Here is a 19,898-nt window from a genome sequence, read left to right on the forward strand (position 1 = left end):
GAACATGCACATAGAAAGGCCTCACCTGGGAATCGCACCAGGGACCCTAGTGACACTCTTATTACCTCCGCCAACGAGGTAATGTTTTTGCCCATATCCGTTAGTTGTTTGTGAGCAGGATGACACAAAAACACAACAGATTTCCTAGAAACTTGGATAGAGGATGAGTCTCAGCCAAGAATACACCCCATAAAATTTTGTTGTGGATCCAGGAATTGTTTCTTACTTATTTTAACATTGTAAGAATGTTCTGGGGCATTTTTTTGTCAATTTCCGAGGGTTTAACGGAGGAAAAAATCAAGCATATTGATGGCTGGTATCTATGAATGAGCACAATTTGATCCAGATCCAAATCAAAATCCAGATAGCGGATTTTAATCATTATTTATTTGATAATAGAAAAAGGTTTGATTGAATTAAAGGGGACTGTTGGGCCTTGGTGGAGGTATGCTCTCAGTTGAGTGCCATTGTAGTTAATATTATTGCTGAAAAAATGGTTCCTGCTAGTGAGATTTTAAATAGACTTCCCCCATGGCTGCGGAAAGTTTCAGAGATGGATTTCTCCAAACCTTGGCAAACGTGGGAACTGACCCTTTAAATTTGGTCCTGAGGAGGACATGAATGATGCAGGGTTATGGATTATTGTCACAAGAGAGAAAAATACATGGCAGCGCTCTTCACGAAACGGCCTTGCACTGTTTATTTACCATAGAAGTATAGTGGTGCTTGAAGGATTAGTATCAAATTAACCGACTTCATACTTGTGTTTGCTTTTGACAATCCCAGGGAGGTTGTGTTGTTGTATCACCGTCTCACTCCTTTTCCCTGTGACTGATCAACAGAACGTTATCAAAAATCCCTGTTTCGGTGCTCAGAAACCTTGTCGTACGTGTTGTTTTATGTGTGAAATTAACGTGTTTACACAATGTCTCACGGAGAGATGTATTCCGCACAGAACTTGCTCTCTCATGCGTCTACTCTGCGGCAAAAGACAGAAAAAAAAAGAAAAGAAAATCCAGCGACTTGTGTTGATGAGCGTTCCCACTCACCACCATCAGTATTCCAGCATGCCGCTTGAGGTGTGGTGCACCCATCAACGGTCGCAAAAAAACCAAAAAAAAAAACAACCCAGAATGATAAACAACTTAATCTCACCTCTAATCATGCTTGTGCACAGTGGTAAAGTGAGTCACATTAAAGAGATGCCAAGATACAGCGCGTGTGCTTGAATGCGCATCGCCACTGTTTAGTCACTTCAACCTCTGTGTGGATTACAACAGGTAGGATTTTTACACCACCAGAATAATGTGCTTTCAAGTAAAAACCCATTCGTCATGAAGCAACCGACGCAATCCGGGTTTTTTTTTTCTTTTTTCTTTTTACTGCCTACACAAAGCTGCAGAGATTGCGTTTCATTCTGGGGCAGGTGGCGGTGGTCTCATTAGAGCAAAAGTTATCCATGACAAAGTCGTCAGTGTCGACAGAAACAAGGCAGTGGAAGCCACACATTAGGATGTGGCCTATTTATTATGGATATGAACCACCCTCTCATTCAGAGCTCAGATCATATTAAATGGTATGACTGTGACAATGCAGACACAGTTGTCAATAGCAGTCCTTTCCTGAGGTTTTAACATAGAGTGAATGATAATTAGTTTCCCTTTGTTGTCCTTATCTCTTACCTGCAGAAATGGCCAATTTATGCAGGCTGCACCCCGGCCAGCCAAAGTTGATGCTCCCCAGAGGAGGAAAGCAGCCATGTTTCAGACAATGGAAATGAACTCGGGGACAACTCAAGGTTGATTTAGATCCCAGGCAACATGGACTCAAATGAGCTACCGGGGCCACACAGTTCTTACCCTAGTGTTGACTCAGCCTCCTCACAGAATCACTCGCGTATAAGCTACCGGCAGCGGCGTAGGAGCAAGCGCGTGTCTCTCAGATCTGGTCAAGTGAGAATAAAAATGCAAATGTCATATTGTTGAAATGCTGAGTGAACTAAATGTCAGTCCATCTTTTTCAATATGAGATATGAGATTGATGCGGATAGGAGGCTATTGGAGGCAAGAGCGAGCGCTGCAGAAGGCAGGTTATACCAACAGCTGTGATATTTGAGCTGTGAAATAAGCCTTGTTTTTTTTTTTTTCACAAGCATAAGTAATTCTCTTATGTCCTTTACTGAGATTATCCTGAAAACACCCACGGTCTGTCTGTATTTCATCTCCCCGGCTCATAAAGATAACAAGGAGACAGGTGGTATTGTTTTCAAATATTGATAAGAATCTTTTAGTCCTGAATACCCAAAGAGCCCCCACTGATGCTGAGAACACGCCACTCTAGAGGAAAAGGGGAGGAAAACCCAGTTCATTTAACCCATCTTTCATTTCACATTTTTCACCCCCCCACCATCACCTCCCTCACCCCTGATGCCCATCTGATCCACTCCGTCCTCGGACTGACCACTTGTCAGCTTCCTTCCCGCGTCCACAGCCAAACACATTTCATCGATCTATTCATAATCCCCTAGTTCACATCCACATGTATTAGGAGCAACATCCAACCAGCACGTTTCCTTCTCCCCCCCACCCCACCACCACCACCACACACACCCCATCTTCCCCCCCACCTCTCTCTCCCTCTCTGATGCTGCTGCTCGGTGCGCGCACATCAGTAAATGAATCACGTAGCACTAGAACAGCCCTTCTTCATGCGATCTTGCCAGACCTATTGGAGGAAAAAACCCCCCCAAGGCAAGATCTGTCACTGTTCACTCATTTGCTGGAAGACGATCAGAAACTATGTTAAATGCACCAAGAAAGACACTGGAGTCTGTTATAAAGGCGTCGAGAGGATTCCGGTCAGATCTCACTGCGAGGGGAGCGGGTTTCAACAGTTGACGCGGAGAGAAACTGAGCGCAGGAGAAGCGATTAATTCTGATTATCTGAAATCTTTCTGTTTTTTTTCCCTTTCTTTTCTTTTTTCGGGGGGCATCTTTCACGGGGGGGTTACCAGCGGCAGACGAGCATTTGTCCGAATGAAGGATGATAGAGCACTGGGTCCAATTGGACTGGATTATAGGATCACTGGACTGATTATAGGACAATCATCGGGCAAAAGTCGCAGCCGCGCTATAGATGCCTCTTGAATGACGGGAACGCGAAAAGGTTGGATTAACAAAGCTGCCGGATCCTGCTTCTTTTTTTCTTCCTCTTCTACTTTTGGTGGCATGGGCAGGCTGCGTGTGCCGAGCGAGCAGAGCCCATGCAACAGTGTGCCGCACAGGGGGAAAAAGTAAATGCATCGTGAATGGTAACATCGGACAATGCTGCATTTTCGAGACGGGCATGTCAGTATCCGCCGTAGCCTAGGTGTAGATGTCGCATGAGGGCAATGCGCTTTTGTGAGCTCCGGGTCTAACCTTCACCACAGAGATCCAAAAAAAAAAAGAAGAAGAAAAAAAAAGAAAAACCGCTTTAACCTTGGATGCAGTAGGGAATATTAATACTTTATAGTCATCGATTATTCATTAACCCACCACCCCCCACACCACCGCCACCACCTGTGAGGAGAAAAAAAAAACCAAAGCATTTTTTATTCTCGCACACTATGTTTAATTTGATGTTTAATTCATGCCTAAGGTGTCGTCGAGCGGTCATCTTTGTTTACAGAAAGAGTTCATCATAGCCGAAACGGCAATGTGCCAGAGAGGTTAAAACACAAATCAGAAGGCAGTAACGCTCCACGGATCGATTTAATACCTAATTAGTGTGGGATCGGCGTCGACCGCATGCCTGCTGTGGGTTTAGTCCTCTAGGTTTGCCGTAATCAACAGGTTGAAAGTCAACGAGGATTCTCTTCTTTTTTTTTCTTCTTCTTCTTTTTTTTTTTCCTGTCTGCCACTACCCGCATATCCAGTTGAAGGGATGCGTCTCTCTGTAACCATTTTCTTTCTGCTGTGGGTTAAAGCCCTGACATTGAAAAATCTCAATTATTCCGTCCCGGAGGAGCAAGGACCAGGCACTGTTATAGGTACTATAGCAACAGATGCCGGATATGGGACCATGGAGAGGGGGAAGAAATCTAACTTCAGGGTTCTAGAGAATTCTGCACCACATCTGGTGGATGTTGACCCGGAGAGTGGACTAATCTTCACCAAACAAAGGATTGACAGGGAAACGTTATGCAGGCGCAACCCCAAGTGCCAGCTCTCCATGGAGGTGTTTGCCAATGACAAGGAGATATGCATGATCAAGATTGACATACAGGACATAAATGACAACTCACCCAGCTTTCCCTCAGATCATGTTAATATTGATATTTCAGAGAACGCAGCTGCTGGGACACGCTTCCCTCTCACTATTGCACATGACTCAGATTCGGGGGAAAATGGGATAAAGACGTACCAGGTCACAAGAGATGATTACAATACATTTTCCCTGGATTTAAAAGTGAGAGGCGATGGGACTATATATCCAGAGCTGGTGGTTCAGAGACCTCTGGATAGGGAGGATCAGAGCCATCACACCCTTCTCCTCACAGCAATAGACGGTGGGGAGTATCCGAGATCAGGCTCCATGCAAATCAACGTCAGGGTGACTGATTCGAATGACAATAGCCCAGTTTTTGAAAAATCCTCTTATGTGATTGAGATTCCGGAGAATTCTCCTCCGGGGAAAGTGCTTATAGATTTGAACGCCACTGACCAAGATGAGGGGAGCAACGGGCAGGTGGTCTATTCCTTCACTGGATATGCATCTGAGAGAATCCAAGATCTGTTCTCCATTGACCCCAATACTGGCGTCATCAAGGTCCAGGGAGAGATTGACTATGAAGAGAATCCAATCATAGAGTTTGACGTGCAGGCTAAAGATCTGGGGCCCAACCCGATACCAGGCCACTGCAAAATAACTGTGAAAGTGCTTGACAAAAATGACAACTCGCCAATCATAAGTTTCGTGTCCGTCCGGCAGGGAGCCATCAGCGAGGCGGCACCTCCGGAGTCTGTCATAGCTCTGGTGAGAGTGACAGATAAAGACTCCGGACGAAACGGTCAACTTCAATGCAGGGTGCTTGGAAACGTCCCCTTCAGACTGCAGGAAAACAATGATAATTTTTACACGCTGCTCACAGACAGACCTCTGGACAGGGAAATGAAAGATGAATACAATGTAACAATAGTGGCGAGAGACAATGGAATCCCTTCCTTGAACTACACAAAGTCGTTCACTGTGAAAATCCTTGATGAGAACGACAATGCACCACGCTTTACAAAGACGGTCTATGTGCTACAGGTGCCTGAGAACAACATCCCGGGGGAGTATCTGGGCTCTGTTCTGGCCCACGACCCAGATGTAGGTCGCAATGGAACAGTGTCGTACTCCATTCTGCCGTCACATATCGGAGATGTTTCCGTGTACACCTACGTGTCTGTAAATCCCACCAATGGAGCCATATACGCCTCACGGTCTTTCAATTACGAGCAAACAAAGTCCTTTGAGTTCAAAGTTCAAGCTAAAGACGGAGGGTCCCCTCACATGGAGAGCACTTCTACAGTCAGGGTCAACGTCCTTGACGTCAACGACAATCTCCCGGTTATTATTTTACCGCTTCTGCTGAATGATACAGCAGAAATCCCAGTGCCTAGAAACGTAGGGATCGGATACATCGTGGCCACGGTGAAAGCGGTGGACCACGACCACGGAGAGAGTGGCCATTTGACCTACGAGATCACCGAGGGAAACGACGACCACCTGTTCGAGATGGATCCTGTGGCAGGGGAGGTGAGAACTGCCCACGCTCTTTGGGAAGAGGTTGCCCCAGTGGTTGAGCTGGTGGTGAAGGTAACTGACCATGGCAAGCCCCCCTTATCTGCCGTGGCTAAGCTGATCATTAAGGCGAACACAGAGACGGCGGCAGGAGGGGGTTCCAGCGCGAGCGGGGAGCAGCAGCACTGGGATGTATCCCTGCCCCTCATAGTTACCCTCTGCATTATCTCTGTCATGCTCTTAGCAGTCATGACCGCCATCGCTGTCAAGTCCAAGCATCAAGATAAGGAGACTGGGAATTATAACTGCCGCATGGCTGAGTACTCCAATCCTCCAGTGGGGAAAGGCAAAAAGAAAAGGATCAACAAGAGTGACATCATGCTGGTGCAGAGTGAGATGGAGGAGAGAGATTCTGCAAGCAGAATGAACGTGGTGAGCAGCCCTTCACTCATCACTTCACCAATATGTTTTGACTACCAGAGCCCTCTGCCACTCACACTGCCCAGGTCAGAGGTCATGTACCTGAAAACCACCCCGAACAGCCTGACAGTCCCCAGGGCAGGCTGCCACTCCAGCTTTGCCGGGCTTAGCACAGACACTCCAGCGAATAGGATGTCAGTGATACAGGTAAGGATGCTGCTGCACCGTATTCTTTATCTGCCCTTTATTCTCGCTTATCTGCACACGCTGCTTTGCCATACAAATCTGACAAAAGAAAAGTAATCGACTGAAAGAGAGAAACTCTGTCACTGGGAGCAGACATCATTATCATTGCTTTTTCTTCCCCTGTTATGACACTGTGAAATATTCTCCACGTGATCTAGTAACTTAGTGCTGGGATGTAATAATGTGTTGAAAATGGCGTTTCGCTAAAGAGAGCTGCATTTGAGGAAACCAGAATCACTTCAGAAAGGGCCTCCATTGTGAGTCGTCTCTTGCAAAACGGTACAGGTGGTCTGCATAATCAGAGAGCTCCTCTCAGTTAGACATGCAAACAGTTTGAGTCTTGAACAAGGCTGCTGTGACCCTGCCAGATCCACTGCTATAGAGTGAAAACAAAACCCTGCCTGAAATGTGGGATTGGACAGGTGTTTGAGCAGCTTGTCCGATCACATTACTGAACCAATGTGCAGCAGACAGCTAGATGCACACAGCATAACCTTACAATCGCATTTCTCGCTCCCCACAAATATGGGCCAGATCCACCCATCCGCGTCTAAAGTTGGCACGATAAGGCCATTAATGGGGTCCGGCCTTGTCTTGTAGAGATGGCGGGGTTGCGCACACGAGCCAGCTAGCATTCTAATTTGACAGCATGGGCTTGTCGTGACGTTTAGCACAGCAGAATTATCTGTTGTAAACGATGTAAATATCTAGGACAGTCTCACAGACAGTCTCATTTGGAGATGATAACACAGATGACAAGGCCTGGCACTGTCACCAGCCACTAGGGTATGTGGGTGTGATCAACACAAACACATTATTCTCAAGATAGGGGAAATAGGAGGCTGATGACAGTGGCTAATGCTTTACTCCTTTGCCTTGCCAAGGAGTCACATATGGTCACAATGGATATTTGTTCTTATCATGCCGTCAATACTGGCAGCCACTCAGTGGCTTTTATTGACATCTCTCAGGTGCTAAAATCAAGATATGAGAATCTGAATGAAACAGACAAGTCCAATTCTTTTCCGGTCTGAACCTCATGTTACGAAGTTGATTGCTGAAAATTGCATTAATCCTTTAACATGGCCAATGCAAAATATGTTTTTTCTCTCATTTCCAGACGGAAAATTTCCCCTCAGAACCCAATTATGCTGGCAGCAGGCAGCCATTTGTTCAAAGGTAAGAGCTCTATCCAAAAGCTTCCTGATTTAGCCTCTCCATCCTTGTATCAAGCCAGCTGACTATGGCTATCAAATAGAAGTGCTCACGCAGAGGTAATGGCAAGTTATGTGTTTCCTCCCCCCCCCCCCCCCCCCCTATTCTGCTGCAGCTCAACATTTAAGGATGCAGAACGAGCAAGCCTCCGAGACAGTGGCCATGGTGATAGTGACCAGGCTGATAGTGACCAGGATACTAATAAAGGCTCACACTGCGACACGTCTGCTAGGGAGGCCCTCAAGATGAAAGCAACAGCAGTTAATGGCCAGCCTTTTGAACAGGGTGAGTGGATGCACTCTCTTCCTGACATCTTGAAGATGCCTAACTGACTCTTGTACCAGACATTGTTTATACTTTATGCACCGAGAACATGCATGGTGTTTTTTGAGTGGTGGCCCACAGAGTGCAGCCAAACAAGTCATGGAAGAGGTAATTCCGCACTGTTATTAGATGCAGGTAGTGTTATTTTGCACCGCTTTACATTGCAGACAGCCTGAGCTGTGTTTCAAAGATGACATGGAGGCACCAGAGTGGAAGGTAGATGGTAGTTTGAAAGGATAAAAGAGTCCATTGGCTGAAGGTAGACTGTTCAAACATCTTCTGTCTGATTTTGCCATCAAAAGGAGCTCATATGCATGGCAAAGTGTACCTCCACCCGTGTCTCTTTTGATCACGTCATTATTTGAACACAGATTCACTCCATGCATGCCTTGAATAACACGACGGAGACAAGAAAGCATGATAGACACTTGCAATGTGCAATGACAGTTGTTTCTGGTGCAACATGACAGAGTCTTTCCACCTTTCGCTCGGGAAGATTTTCTCAGTTATTAACAGGTTTGAGGTGGTTACTCTGTTTCGAGGTGGGTTGGTGGGGGGGGGGAATTTGCTTTTTGCGACTCAAAATAGAAATGTTAAATTTTATTTCGCAAATCTGAAGCGATCCTCAGCGCCAGGAGTATAATCGTAGATGATTGTCAGTCTGTTGCAACCCGGCTGACCTGATAAGGACTGATATATTTAGCTATAAACTGAAAATATGAAAGCTGCTCTCACTGGTAAGATAAAAGATAATGGGGGACTTGAGTGAAGTGGTGATGTTTCCCATTTCCTCGTGCGAGCCTTGGAAGTGGGAATGGCTGTGGTCATCAGGTCCCTATGCAGCACTTTCCACACCATTTACATTGCTATGAACTGTTTGTTTGTGGCGTGCTCAGGAGGGCAGAGATGGAAACACTCTTGTGGCTGCCAGAAGGATGTGTGAATCTCTCTCTCTCTCCCTGTTTCTCTATCCGTCTCACTTTTGTGTGTACACGTGTGTGTGTGTGTGTTTTCGTGCGTGTGTGTGTGTGAGGAATTATGGCAGACCAAACTTGACTCTGTGGGAGGTGTAAATTCAATCACATTTTTTTTTTCTCTTCCTGCCGCACATTTCTGAATCTGATTCAGCCCAAGTTCTAAGGCCAATCAAATAGACACATATTGAAAGAGACGTTTTGTACATGACTGAATATTTACATGAGCAGCACTGACAGGAATGGCAGTTAATTTATAGACCTGCATATGTAAGATAAGAGGAATGCAAAGAAGTGCGGTGTTGCTTTTAATATTAATAGGGTTTTTTTTTTCCTCTCTTCTTTTTTAGCTAATGCCTCCCCTGTTTTGCCTGCGAGAAATCTAGTTAAAAAGCAAAGAGATTAAATGTTATTTTTCCTCCCGTCCAGTTGGTCAGTTGAACATGAAATGGTGTCACTGTCTGCACACCCCTTCGACGGAAGATCTGCATTACGCACTGTGCGCTAGACCTGATCACGCAAAAAAAAAAACCCATCACCCTCAACCGTCAACCCACACACTCCTTCTGTTTCCTGCTCAGCTACATACATGCAGGTACATTTATTGAACAACAAAGCCACTGCCGTGCAGATTTCTGACAAGATAGTGTTATTATCCGAAATGGATACACCGCAGAATTTTTGTTCTAAATGCACCAACACAAAAGCTTGCGGGTTAAGTAGTATTGCTTTTATGTCTTTACCTTTACCATCCCTCTAGTCTCCCTGGCTGCTTTGATACAGGTAATATATGCACCTGTGCAGCTTCCACTATCATGCACTCTGAATATTTATTCACTCTCACAGACACCAGATGCACAGTGGGTATGTTGCTAGGCTTTCTTCTGATTCTATTTATAATGGGCAGGCGCTTTCTTTGTTTTTGAGTACATGTTATTGTTCCATTCACAGTCGCCCATAAGATCACAGCTACTTTGCCACTTTGCCATGATTCTATTCTTATGTACCCATGTTAATGCAGTGGACTATATGAGACCATTGTGTAACGCCGTCATTTTTTTGGAGCTATTATTCCAAAAATTGTTATTCACTGATGGAATGGGAAATGAAAATGGAAGGCAGATGACAGGCACAATAGATGAAAGCACCCTTACTTCCCCATCCTCATCACTCTGTATTCTTGTTTTTTTTTTTTTTTAAATGATCAAAAATTATAAAGCTACTAACAGTACTTCATTTTTCTTCTTCCAAATTGGAGTTAATAGCCATTTAATAAAAACAAAAAAAAAACTCTAATTTGATCAGAAGGGTGTAAGCATTTAATCTTATATAAACGTGCGGCTAGATCCCTAAATTGCTTCTGGTTATATAGCGAGACAAATAGCACAATAACAACAACAACAAAAATACCCTCCTGCTCAACCTTCTAAGCACATACATCCCTTTGCATCAGCATCATCTGCGAGCTCCTCTGCAGTGGTGATAGGTACCATGGAAATGAATTCAGCATCCCTCTGCTTCTCCTTGCTTATGTTTATTGTTCTGGCCTCACGTATCTGTGCCTAAAAAATACTTTTCCACCGTGGTGCTGAACAGGAAGACGGAGGGAACACAAATGCACGGGGCGCAGAACTGCAATCTAGGGTGTACATGCTTCAAAGCGTAGCACTTATAATATGCAGGATCTTTGCTGCGGTTTTGCCATATCAAAGCCATCATTTAGTTCTCCCTTTTGATGTAAAATGCATTTTGAACTCAAAATGCGTATTTTCTCTTGATCTTAGTCCTGACAAAGACAGCACCAGAATGGTCTGTGCTTTGAATGTAACAGTGTGAGTTCACATAATATGTAACATGACGGGGAAAAAAAAAGAAACATAAAATCCCAGTATGCAGCCTAGAAATTTAATTTGTTTCGGAAAAGAGTAAAAGCGGCTTGTTAAAACTTAGCAGTTGTGTTTGAATGGGCACAATTACCGTTTGTTTCAAACACAGAGTACTTTACTGCAGACTGTAACTGTAATTACCATGCTTCTGCTGTTGGTTAGAAAGTACAAGGCCCACTTGAAATAACTTAAAAAAAACAAAAAAAACAAGGTTATGATCATACTGTGATCCAATTTCATTTGAAACCCTTTTACCGACTTCTTTCATGCCACATATGACACATTCTCACAGTTATTTTGTCTCAGTCTCCTTTATTTCAGTCTGATTGAGATTAAAGGCGCACTATGTTGTTTCATAAAGGAAATGCGACCTCAGAGAGTTAATATTCACAATAATAAAAGGATAATATTACAAACCCAGGAAAAGTCAGTTGAAGTGTTCCCATTCAAATAAGCCATCATTGAAGGGAAATGAGATCCCCACAGCGGTGTTCGGAGCTCGAAAGGTAGCTACTCGCAAAGGCCCTGCAGATATAAACAAAGTAAAAAAGTATGAAATTGCATTTTCCCTTGAGGACAGTTTCTGTAATCAGTTAATTCAGTCATAAAAATCTATCAGTGACCTTCTGTCTTTGTCCTCATGCCCAAAACTACGAGATATACCTTTAAAATCTCCTTTCCAAGAGAGACCTGGCCAAGAGGGCAGCGTGAAAGCATTGTAAAAACGATAGTTTATACACACATTTTACACAATATACAATCAAGATGCAAGAAAAGAGTATAGTGGATATCCAAGTGTGTAAGCAGAGATTGTTTTCATAGATTTCCTGATACAATCGCTGGTCACCCCACTGGCTGCCCACTCATGAGCCCCCTGCACCCTTTGAATATGCATGATGCAGCAAATAAAACCTTTGTACGCGTGATATCCAGCTTCTATATATTTAAAATGAGGTCCCATTCATTTACAGTAAATCAATAGTGGTGATAAGAAATGCATAGCCACCCCACCCACACCCTGCATTTGGTTGCCACTTCGTGTTTTTCACCGCTTAAATAGAGTAAAAGCTGTAATAATGAAAAAAGGAAAGACTACTGTTATCCAGATCCTTGACACGGACACCGGAATCCTCCGACATTCAGAGCAGATTACCAAATGTGTTGTTTATTGAACTCGTACAAATTTGACCACTTTGCCCTTAATGAATGAGCGCCATTCATACAATATTTCACACATTATTTAACCAGACACTAATAAAGGCTCCAAGGTTGAGAATTTTCAATTGCATCTGCGTCTGATGTGTTTGTGGTCAAAACCCACCGACTTGACTCTACAGAGAGAGAAACCGCATTGGCTTCCATGTGAACCGTCTTTGTATAATCCCAAAGAAGGCGGACAGCGTGCACATCCAACCCCAGTTGAGCTCCAGCTGCACAATGAAAACACTGCATACAAAGGAAAAAAAGAATAGTCTTTTCCAAACAGAGAAAATGTATGTATGTATGTATGTATGCAATGTTTTTAAGCTTTATCAGGCAAAACGCAAAGCCAAACGCAACAACTCCCCCTACAGCATGACACAGGATGAAAGCCAATATCCCTGAAACTCAAATAAAAACATGTGACGTCCTAGAAGAAAATGTCGAAAGGCCCTTTTCCTTTAACATTTTCAACATCGAAAGCTCCGTTTACTGTTTCAAATCTTCGTCCAGCCACGGAGTAATTAACACTTCCATTTTGTCCTATGGCAGCAACTGTGTGTGGGGGTGTGTTTGCGGGGGTGTTCATGGACTACTTGATAGTGGTGGCCTGTACTTTGCAAATGAGCTCGCAGTGTGCCACATGGTGCCGGTTTTCACATCTCTCGGGGTTTGCGGTATCTTCTCATCTGGTTTGGAACCCCCCCCCCCACGGTTTGTGCGTCCTCCAGCAAACTGGTCGATGGCGATGCGCGAGGAAGGTGTTGCCTTTGAACAAGAGGATCCCCCCACCTCTTCTAGGAAGAGCCCACCATTGTGTGTTGCTTTCCCTTGTTCCAGGCTGGTGCTCGCATCCTCATCAGGGCCAGGTTTGAAAATTAGATTAAGTGGCTCGTTCACAGTTAGTCACTTGCTGCTCATTGTCTTTGATATAACATTAATGGCATGTGAGCAAGATGGAGAAGCCTTATTAATAGACCAAAGCTATGAGTGCTGATCAGTGTAGTGTCAAGCCGACAGGTTTAATGTTTTGGTGAGAGTTTTTTGGTTTCCACGGGAGGAGGAGGAGGAGGAGGAGATGGAATTATGTGAGAGACTGCATGTGAAATGTTAATGTGGGACTGGATCTAGATGTGTGATTGTCTTTTTTCCTTTTTCTTTTCCATCATTATATTTCACTGGGAACGTTCGGTTCCTGTGGGAGAGACACTTACATAGAGAAGGAGATTGTGCAGATGTGGTGTGGGTTGTCTTTCTGTGTTCTACCAGCTCATTCAGTCGTTTCATATAGTTGGAGATCTTTTGACAGGCAACACACCGCAACAAAACCTCGAAATGAATAACCAAAAGTCGGACCGACCCAGCCGTCATTACTTTAATTTGTTTGCATATCTTGCGTAACGGATGTCGAGACATCAGAACAATAAAACGACATTTTATAAAGTCAAGGCATCAAAGCAGCGCAAAGAGTAAATTTATACTTTTACAATTTGAATTGCTGCCTCACTAGAAATGAAGGAAAACCGTCATTTACCACCAATTTATAAAAACAAGTTTGACATTTGGCTTCATGCTGCCACATGCAAAACACTTCCATGTATCATTGTCAAATTAATTTTGATAGCGGAATGTAATGGCTACAGAAGAGAAAAAAAAAACAGAAACCTTCTACATCATAACACCCTGGAAATTGGCTCCCTCCTGGTGTCGCTCTCTCTGTCTGTGCTTATTTTACGTCTACCGGGGTTAGATGTGATGTGAAATGCTAAAAGACAGCACAAATACAGAGCCTTAACCGTTGCTCCACTTTTTACCAGTGACACTAATACGCAGTCTCCCGCACGTGTTGCGCAGTCCTGTGGCGTTTAGCTTTGTGCTCGGCGTCAGCTAATGCAGCTCATGCTACCTCAGTCAGAGGGTAATCAGGCGACCACTTCAATCAAGAATATGTTGTCGAGGATGAAGGTTGCGTGTTTTAGGGACATAAATAGTCGCCCCTCAATTTGAAATTCAGCTTATAGTGGTGTTAATCTAGTGGCACCGAGGAGATACTTACACTGTATGTCAGTTTAGCTAATTCTCTCCAAAGCACAGCTGGAGTTTGTCTTAAAGAGCCATATCAGTTGAAGTGACTTTCAACAGATGCATCGGTGTCAATGTAAATGTCGGCATGTTGTGAGCTGATATGAAAACTAAATTTTTTAAGAAATTGTAATGCAGAATCAGACGCTTAGGGTCATTTATAATCATTAAATTCCAAGTAAAAATATCTTTTTAATTTACATTTAGACATTAACATTTAGGGCTTTTAGCAGATGCTTTTGTCCAATGCGACTTAGTGTAAGTGCATTCGTCACAAGAGAGAAACCACAACATATATCAACGTCGCTAAAGTAAAAAAGAAAAAATAGAAACAATTTTCAAGCCTCATCTGAGCATCGTAGCTGCTATTTATCAAAGGTACCTTAAGTGCTATGGATTAAGTACTGAGGGTATGGACATACAAGGGCAATTTCATGGCACTGATGTTATTTTTGGCGATTAGGTTGTTTGTTAAACTCTTACATATCGTTCTTAGCCACACGTGTTTGATAATCGCATTTGACGGATCACTGCAGAAAATGTGTGAATGTCGACCGGTATCGGCATCAGCCCCCAAAAATCAAGTACCAGAAGTAGCTGTGTTTCTTTTGCTGCAAGAGTAAACTGTCGCCCACCACTCACGGTGAACAACGTCCTCCTGTAGCAAGGACACGTCACAACATACGTCCACTAATAGGAGCTGAAATGAAAAATGGGCAGGAGATGCAAATGAGCTGCTGAGAATGCACCAGACTCCCTCACAGTAATTAGAAAAATTACCAAAGGTCAAACTAATGAGTGTTTGTGCTACAAATGGTATTCCCAAAATGCAAGTTCACCTTGATTTTGTAATGTTAGATATTCATCTGATTTTCACAGCTCTCCGAATATCCAAAATAAACACCTATACTTCCTTATCTAAAAATTGCAAGTATTGAGCTCTCCACTGCTGTGATGCTGTGATGTTTGAGTGCGAGGCTCTTTCACAGACTTCTGATAAACACACGTTGTGTTCTTCATCTTCTTAACATACAGTGCTGTTTGTTTTCCATATGATAGATAAACAGATAGAGGCACCTTAAGAATACATGATGGCTACATAGCCCGAGTGCAAAATATTGGAGGTAGATGAATGAATGCACTTGGATTTTTCTTTATGTAGCTTTGTGTATACAGTTTAATTACTGTCCAGTGGAAAACACTTATCTCCAGAATGTCAACCTGTTTTCAGCTTTGTGGTGAGGCATTTTCCAGACGATCCAGTGGCTTTTATAAATGGTTTGTTTGGCTAAAGTAATCGGAGAATTTTCTCAACTCACAAAGGAGCACTCCCTCTCTCATTTTCGATCGAAAAATTAAAAAATATCACATTTTTCAAGTGGTTTTTGGACAGCGATGATACATAGCTTAGACATGTTAATCTTAGACTCTTATTTGAGTGATGGCAACGGGCGACAAGTGAGGCGTGTTCTGTGTGTTTATAGGTATAACAGATGGTGACTGTATTTATCAGAAGTCGTTGCTCTCGAAACAGCAATAAAAATCCTTTTAACTGGAGCCACATGGTGTGCGGATCTATCCATTTCAGCCCTGCAAGATTTTTTTTTTCTTATGGTTTCATCCTATTAGTTGCTGGGCCGTTTCTTTTTTAAAAAATCTTCATCGTTATAGACAGTGTTATAACCAACAATAGTCTACCGACTACAGGATTTCTCACCACTCATGCTCATGCAAATTGCTCATGCAAATTTCCACAGTTGTTTTTCTGTTAATTCCACTCAAAGTGCTGCTGCTGGAAATGTAAATGAGAAACACATCACTTCCTCTGCACCAGATGATATTTTCCAGGAAACACCTACACACATTGTTGAGAATAGCAGAGGGAAAAGGTTTCATGAATAGGTTGACTCATTTGCTACGCTGACCGGTGAGAGAAAAAGGATTATTAACTTTTTTTCCCTGCATGATGCCGTTACTTTGAGGTTGCATTGTGGGTGATGTCTAGAAGAGAAACGCTTGTACTTGAGTCAGACAAAACCACTTCAGCTGTTTCATAGCTGTTGGAACAGGCGACTGTTTCTTTATTCTGAAAAACCCGTGTGATGCATGAAGCACCGGAATTGTGTTTTATTGTTGCTGCTCATCCTTTAAAATGTCATCTACATTTTCTTCTAGGTTGTTTACTCTCACCACAGCAGGGTCCAATAACAAATGTTTAACTGTTTTTTGCAGAGCAAGACAAATCAGTCCATTGCACCGACGAATGTCGTGCACTGGGACATTCTGACAGATGCTGGATGCCAAAGTTACGGGTAGGAAGCCAAGCAGACAGCGCCGATAATCGCACCAACCTTTTCATCCCTGTGGGAATGGACACCATGGTAGAGACAGAGATTTATGGCACCATCAGCTGCAGCAGCAGAAAAACCCTCAGCACGTTTGGAAAAGAACAGCGGGACAGTACAATCCTCGTGGCCAATGTCAAACCTTACTTAAAATCGCAGCGTGCACTGAGCCCACCGCTGCAGGAGAGTCCATCTGCGTCCAGTAGTCCCACCAAGAGCAGTATGCCCCTGGACTTGTCCAACCAGGAGTCCGCAGAAGAGAGGGAGGGTGGTTCAGACATCAGTGCCTATGGACCTCCAGATGGCCAGTGCTCCCCGCTGCACACTGAATTGGAGGAACCCTCCTACCTGACCTGCGAGCTCAGGCCTAAGTCCCTGTCCAGCAGCCTCATTCACAGCTCTGTCATCAGCCAGGAGTGCGGGGGGTCGGATTGTGCCCTCGACCCGCTGGACTCCGCCAACTGACAGGTCAGATGATCCCGCTTCGCTCTCACCTGCCAGGGGCGTGATGATGATATCACAGATTAATGACCAGGAGGCGATTTATTTTGACCCACACAGGTGTCCAGACACGCATTGTATAACCAAAAACCATCCGCTTTGTATGTTTCTCCTCTTTTTTTCTTTTTTTTTTTAGTTTGTGACTTGTTGTGTTTAAGTGAAATATGTGTCCTTGACTGCTGTGAAGGTTTTGGGGGGGAGGGAGGGAGGGGGGGAGGGGGAATCAGTGCTTACCTGACTTCAAGTGTTTTCACAGTGTACTGTACCTGTCAATTTAGATGTCTGTATTTTACACATTTCAAGCTCCAATTTTGTGAGGCTGTTGAACAAATTGCTACTGTTAAGCTATTGAGTCCTGTCTGCTTTTGTACGGTGAAGCTCTCTGTCTCCATTTAGTGTTTAAGGAACATCTCTTTGAATATCACAGGCAACTGAAATACATATCAGTGACGTTAAATACAAAAAGTGAAGTGTCTTATGAACTGTTAATGGTGGTGCAACAGGGGAATGTCCCTTTTCATAAAACCATTTAAGGTTCCTTATAAAAACAGTTTTTTAAGAATGTATTTGTAATTTTATTGTCGTCCTCTGCAGTTTATGTGAAAATAAGCTGAGCTTACATGTGAATGTGGGCTACTGTACTTGTTGTGTATTTTATTAAATTTGTATACACTGTGTGCACGGAAGGCAGTTATTTTTGACTGGCGAGGAATTCAGACGCCGTCATGTTATTTGTGTGCGAGGAGTGCATTCATGTCACACAAGGTGCTTAATACGTGCTAAAGACTAAAAGCTCTCGCGACTCTGCGAACTGTAGCTATCTCCTGTATACCAGCATCGTGTTATCTGCAGTAGTCTACGTCCTAGATGACTCCAAATAAAAATTCTCAATCAACATTTTACACAGCTATTTATATTTAACGACTCCAATAAAATCAGGCACTGTGAGTTGGTGCACCCAACAGAAGATGAGTTGATTTCCTCCGCTCAATGCTTACATAGGCTTCATATGTCGGCGCTGGAACCCCCCCCCGCGCCGCTCGCGCTTTTGTACTCTTCAACTCATAAGAGCGGCTGTCAGTTAATCGCCACTCGTGATTATAGGTTTATTTATGAGCTTGTCTGACAAAATGACGAGACACGAGGCTAACAAAAAATTTTAAAGTTAACATTCGTCTGCGGCTGTCGGTTGCAAGCAAAGACTTTTTTGAAATTCTTTGATTAGACGGAATGAAATTTTAATGATCCCTGTGGGGGAAAGTGGGTCATTGCGGCAAGCAAAGCATTGAACAAATAGTGTGTTAAAGGTTATCAAAAGTAGCTACAAAAAAAGAGAATTATACAACAAATAATAAAAAATACAGCATCTTCGCTGAAGAGATTTCAAGGTTAGGAGGCGTTTGATATCTGGAATTTCATCCTCTTTTCACTGCAACACACAAAATGTAATTTTCTGCTCTCCTCCTCATGTACAGACAAAAGCACATGTGCGATGAAAGCTGCTTATATATGTTGTATACTATTCAATCAAATGCAGGGAGGGTAGTCATAGTGATACGAGGTCAGGTCCTGTCCTGGCCGTCCAATTGCTCATTTCTTTCAAACATTACCTATATATATATTTTTTTTTTTATTCTTCTTATTCATTCCACTTAAAGACAGGCACATACATGTTGCTGTGACCTGTGTAATGCTATTCAGAGTTCTTATATGCACTATATCTGCTCAAAGTATAGCCCATGGAACAATTAAGTACGGATGTGGATGTATTTACCGAGAATCATTTTTACTTCAGAATCCTTGAAATGTAGAAGAGTTTTCTGCTTTTCATCTGTAAAACAATCACACAAAAGCCTCCTGTTTTATTTTCTTCTCTTCTTCTTACTTAGTTTAGTTTAGTTTCTCCATCTGGAGACACTGACTTTTGTACCCCGGCTCGGTGAGCGGTTTGAGAATGCCTTGTTTTTCATGAGCTCGGGATAACAGAATCCTGTCATCTACTGAGAGCTGACTATAAGTACGACTCAGTTTCTCCTCGGGGAAAACACATTAATTTGGATTTTGATTTGCATTTGTTTTGGTGCCGGTATTGACACAATTCCAGACCTAGATGTCTCATCTCAGCAGGCAGCTCTGATGAGCTCATCTGCATAAGTTGAAATACTCTTTGAGAGGGAGATTGCGTGGGTCACAGCAACTCATCCCATTGAAATACAGACAGAAACATCACATAATTTTATCTGTATCAGTCCCTGGGTTTCAGAACACGGGGGATGAAGACAGGTGAGCAGAATGTCAAGTAGAAAAGGGTTGAACCATTTGCTGCGACACTTACTCCTCCGATTTTCTTTAACACTATATCATTGTTTTACATCACAGGGATGTAAAGCAGGTTAAACTTCCACTTCTGCCGTAATTATGCAAAATTTGCTTTGAAGTAAACCCTTTTTCCTAATTAACACTGTACTACAGTACAGCTGCTTGACAAAGAAGTGCTATGTTGTTGAGGGGAGCTGAATGCAGATTAAGGACTAGCATGCAGTGCTGGATGAATATGACTTGTCTCTCAGAATGATTACAGTCACAGTGAAAGGGAATTACAGACAATGAAACTGATCTGTGTAATACCTCCATTCTTCTACATTTTACATACACAAATGATCTATTCAGATGAAAATGGAATGAGCAGTGTACCATTCAGTTGTGAAAAATTGACATGCTCACCCTGAGTACTTAAGCTTTTAATTCAATAATTCAATAACACAGCCGATTAAGAGCTTGTCTTCCACCTCCACCAAATGCTATGGGAGATGGTTCCACTTGGCTGAGAACTGTTGGTGGGGAAACAACAGTGAAACACAACACATAAACAATATTGCGAGTGTAGTTTTCATTTTAGCTGAGAGATGTCATTGAACGCAGCGTGCATGCCTTTAGGG

General features: G+C 43.2%; 1 protein-coding gene across 1 annotated transcript; it reads left to right on the forward strand.

The window, feature by feature from the left end:
* Positions 1–2,651: 2,651 nt before the first annotated feature.
* LOC115588541 (protocadherin-17-like) lies at positions 2,652–17,640 on the forward strand. Its single transcript, XM_030429196.1, has 4 exons — positions 2,652–6,393; positions 7,553–7,611; positions 7,763–7,932; positions 16,346–17,640. Exons 1-4 carry the CDS (start codon positions 3,925–3,927, stop codon positions 16,921–16,923), a joined length of 3,276 nt encoding a protein of 1,091 aa, XP_030285056.1. The 5' UTR covers positions 2,652–3,924; the 3' UTR covers positions 16,924–17,640.
* Positions 17,641–19,898: the final 2,258 nt, after the last annotated feature.

This window comes from Sparus aurata, chromosome 9 (genome assembly GCF_900880675.1).
Source record: "Sparus aurata chromosome 9, fSpaAur1.1, whole genome shotgun sequence".
In the NCBI taxonomy this organism is placed as follows: Eukaryota; Metazoa; Chordata; class Actinopteri; order Spariformes; family Sparidae; genus Sparus; species Sparus aurata.

Excerpts from the sequence above, each read along its gene's own strand:
- LOC115588541 (XM_030429196.1), top strand. The coding sequence starts at position 3,925 with ATGCGTCTCTCTGTAACCATTTTCTTTCTGCTGTGGGTTAAAGCCCTG. Across the intron at positions 6,394-7,552 it reads ATAGGATGTCAGTGATACAG|ACGGAAAATTTCCCCTCAGA; the intron begins GTAAGGATGCTG and ends TCTCATTTCCAG. Across the intron at positions 7,933-16,345 it reads TGGCCAGCCTTTTGAACAGG|AGCAAGACAAATCAGTCCAT; the intron begins GTGAGTGGATGC and ends TGTTTTTTGCAG.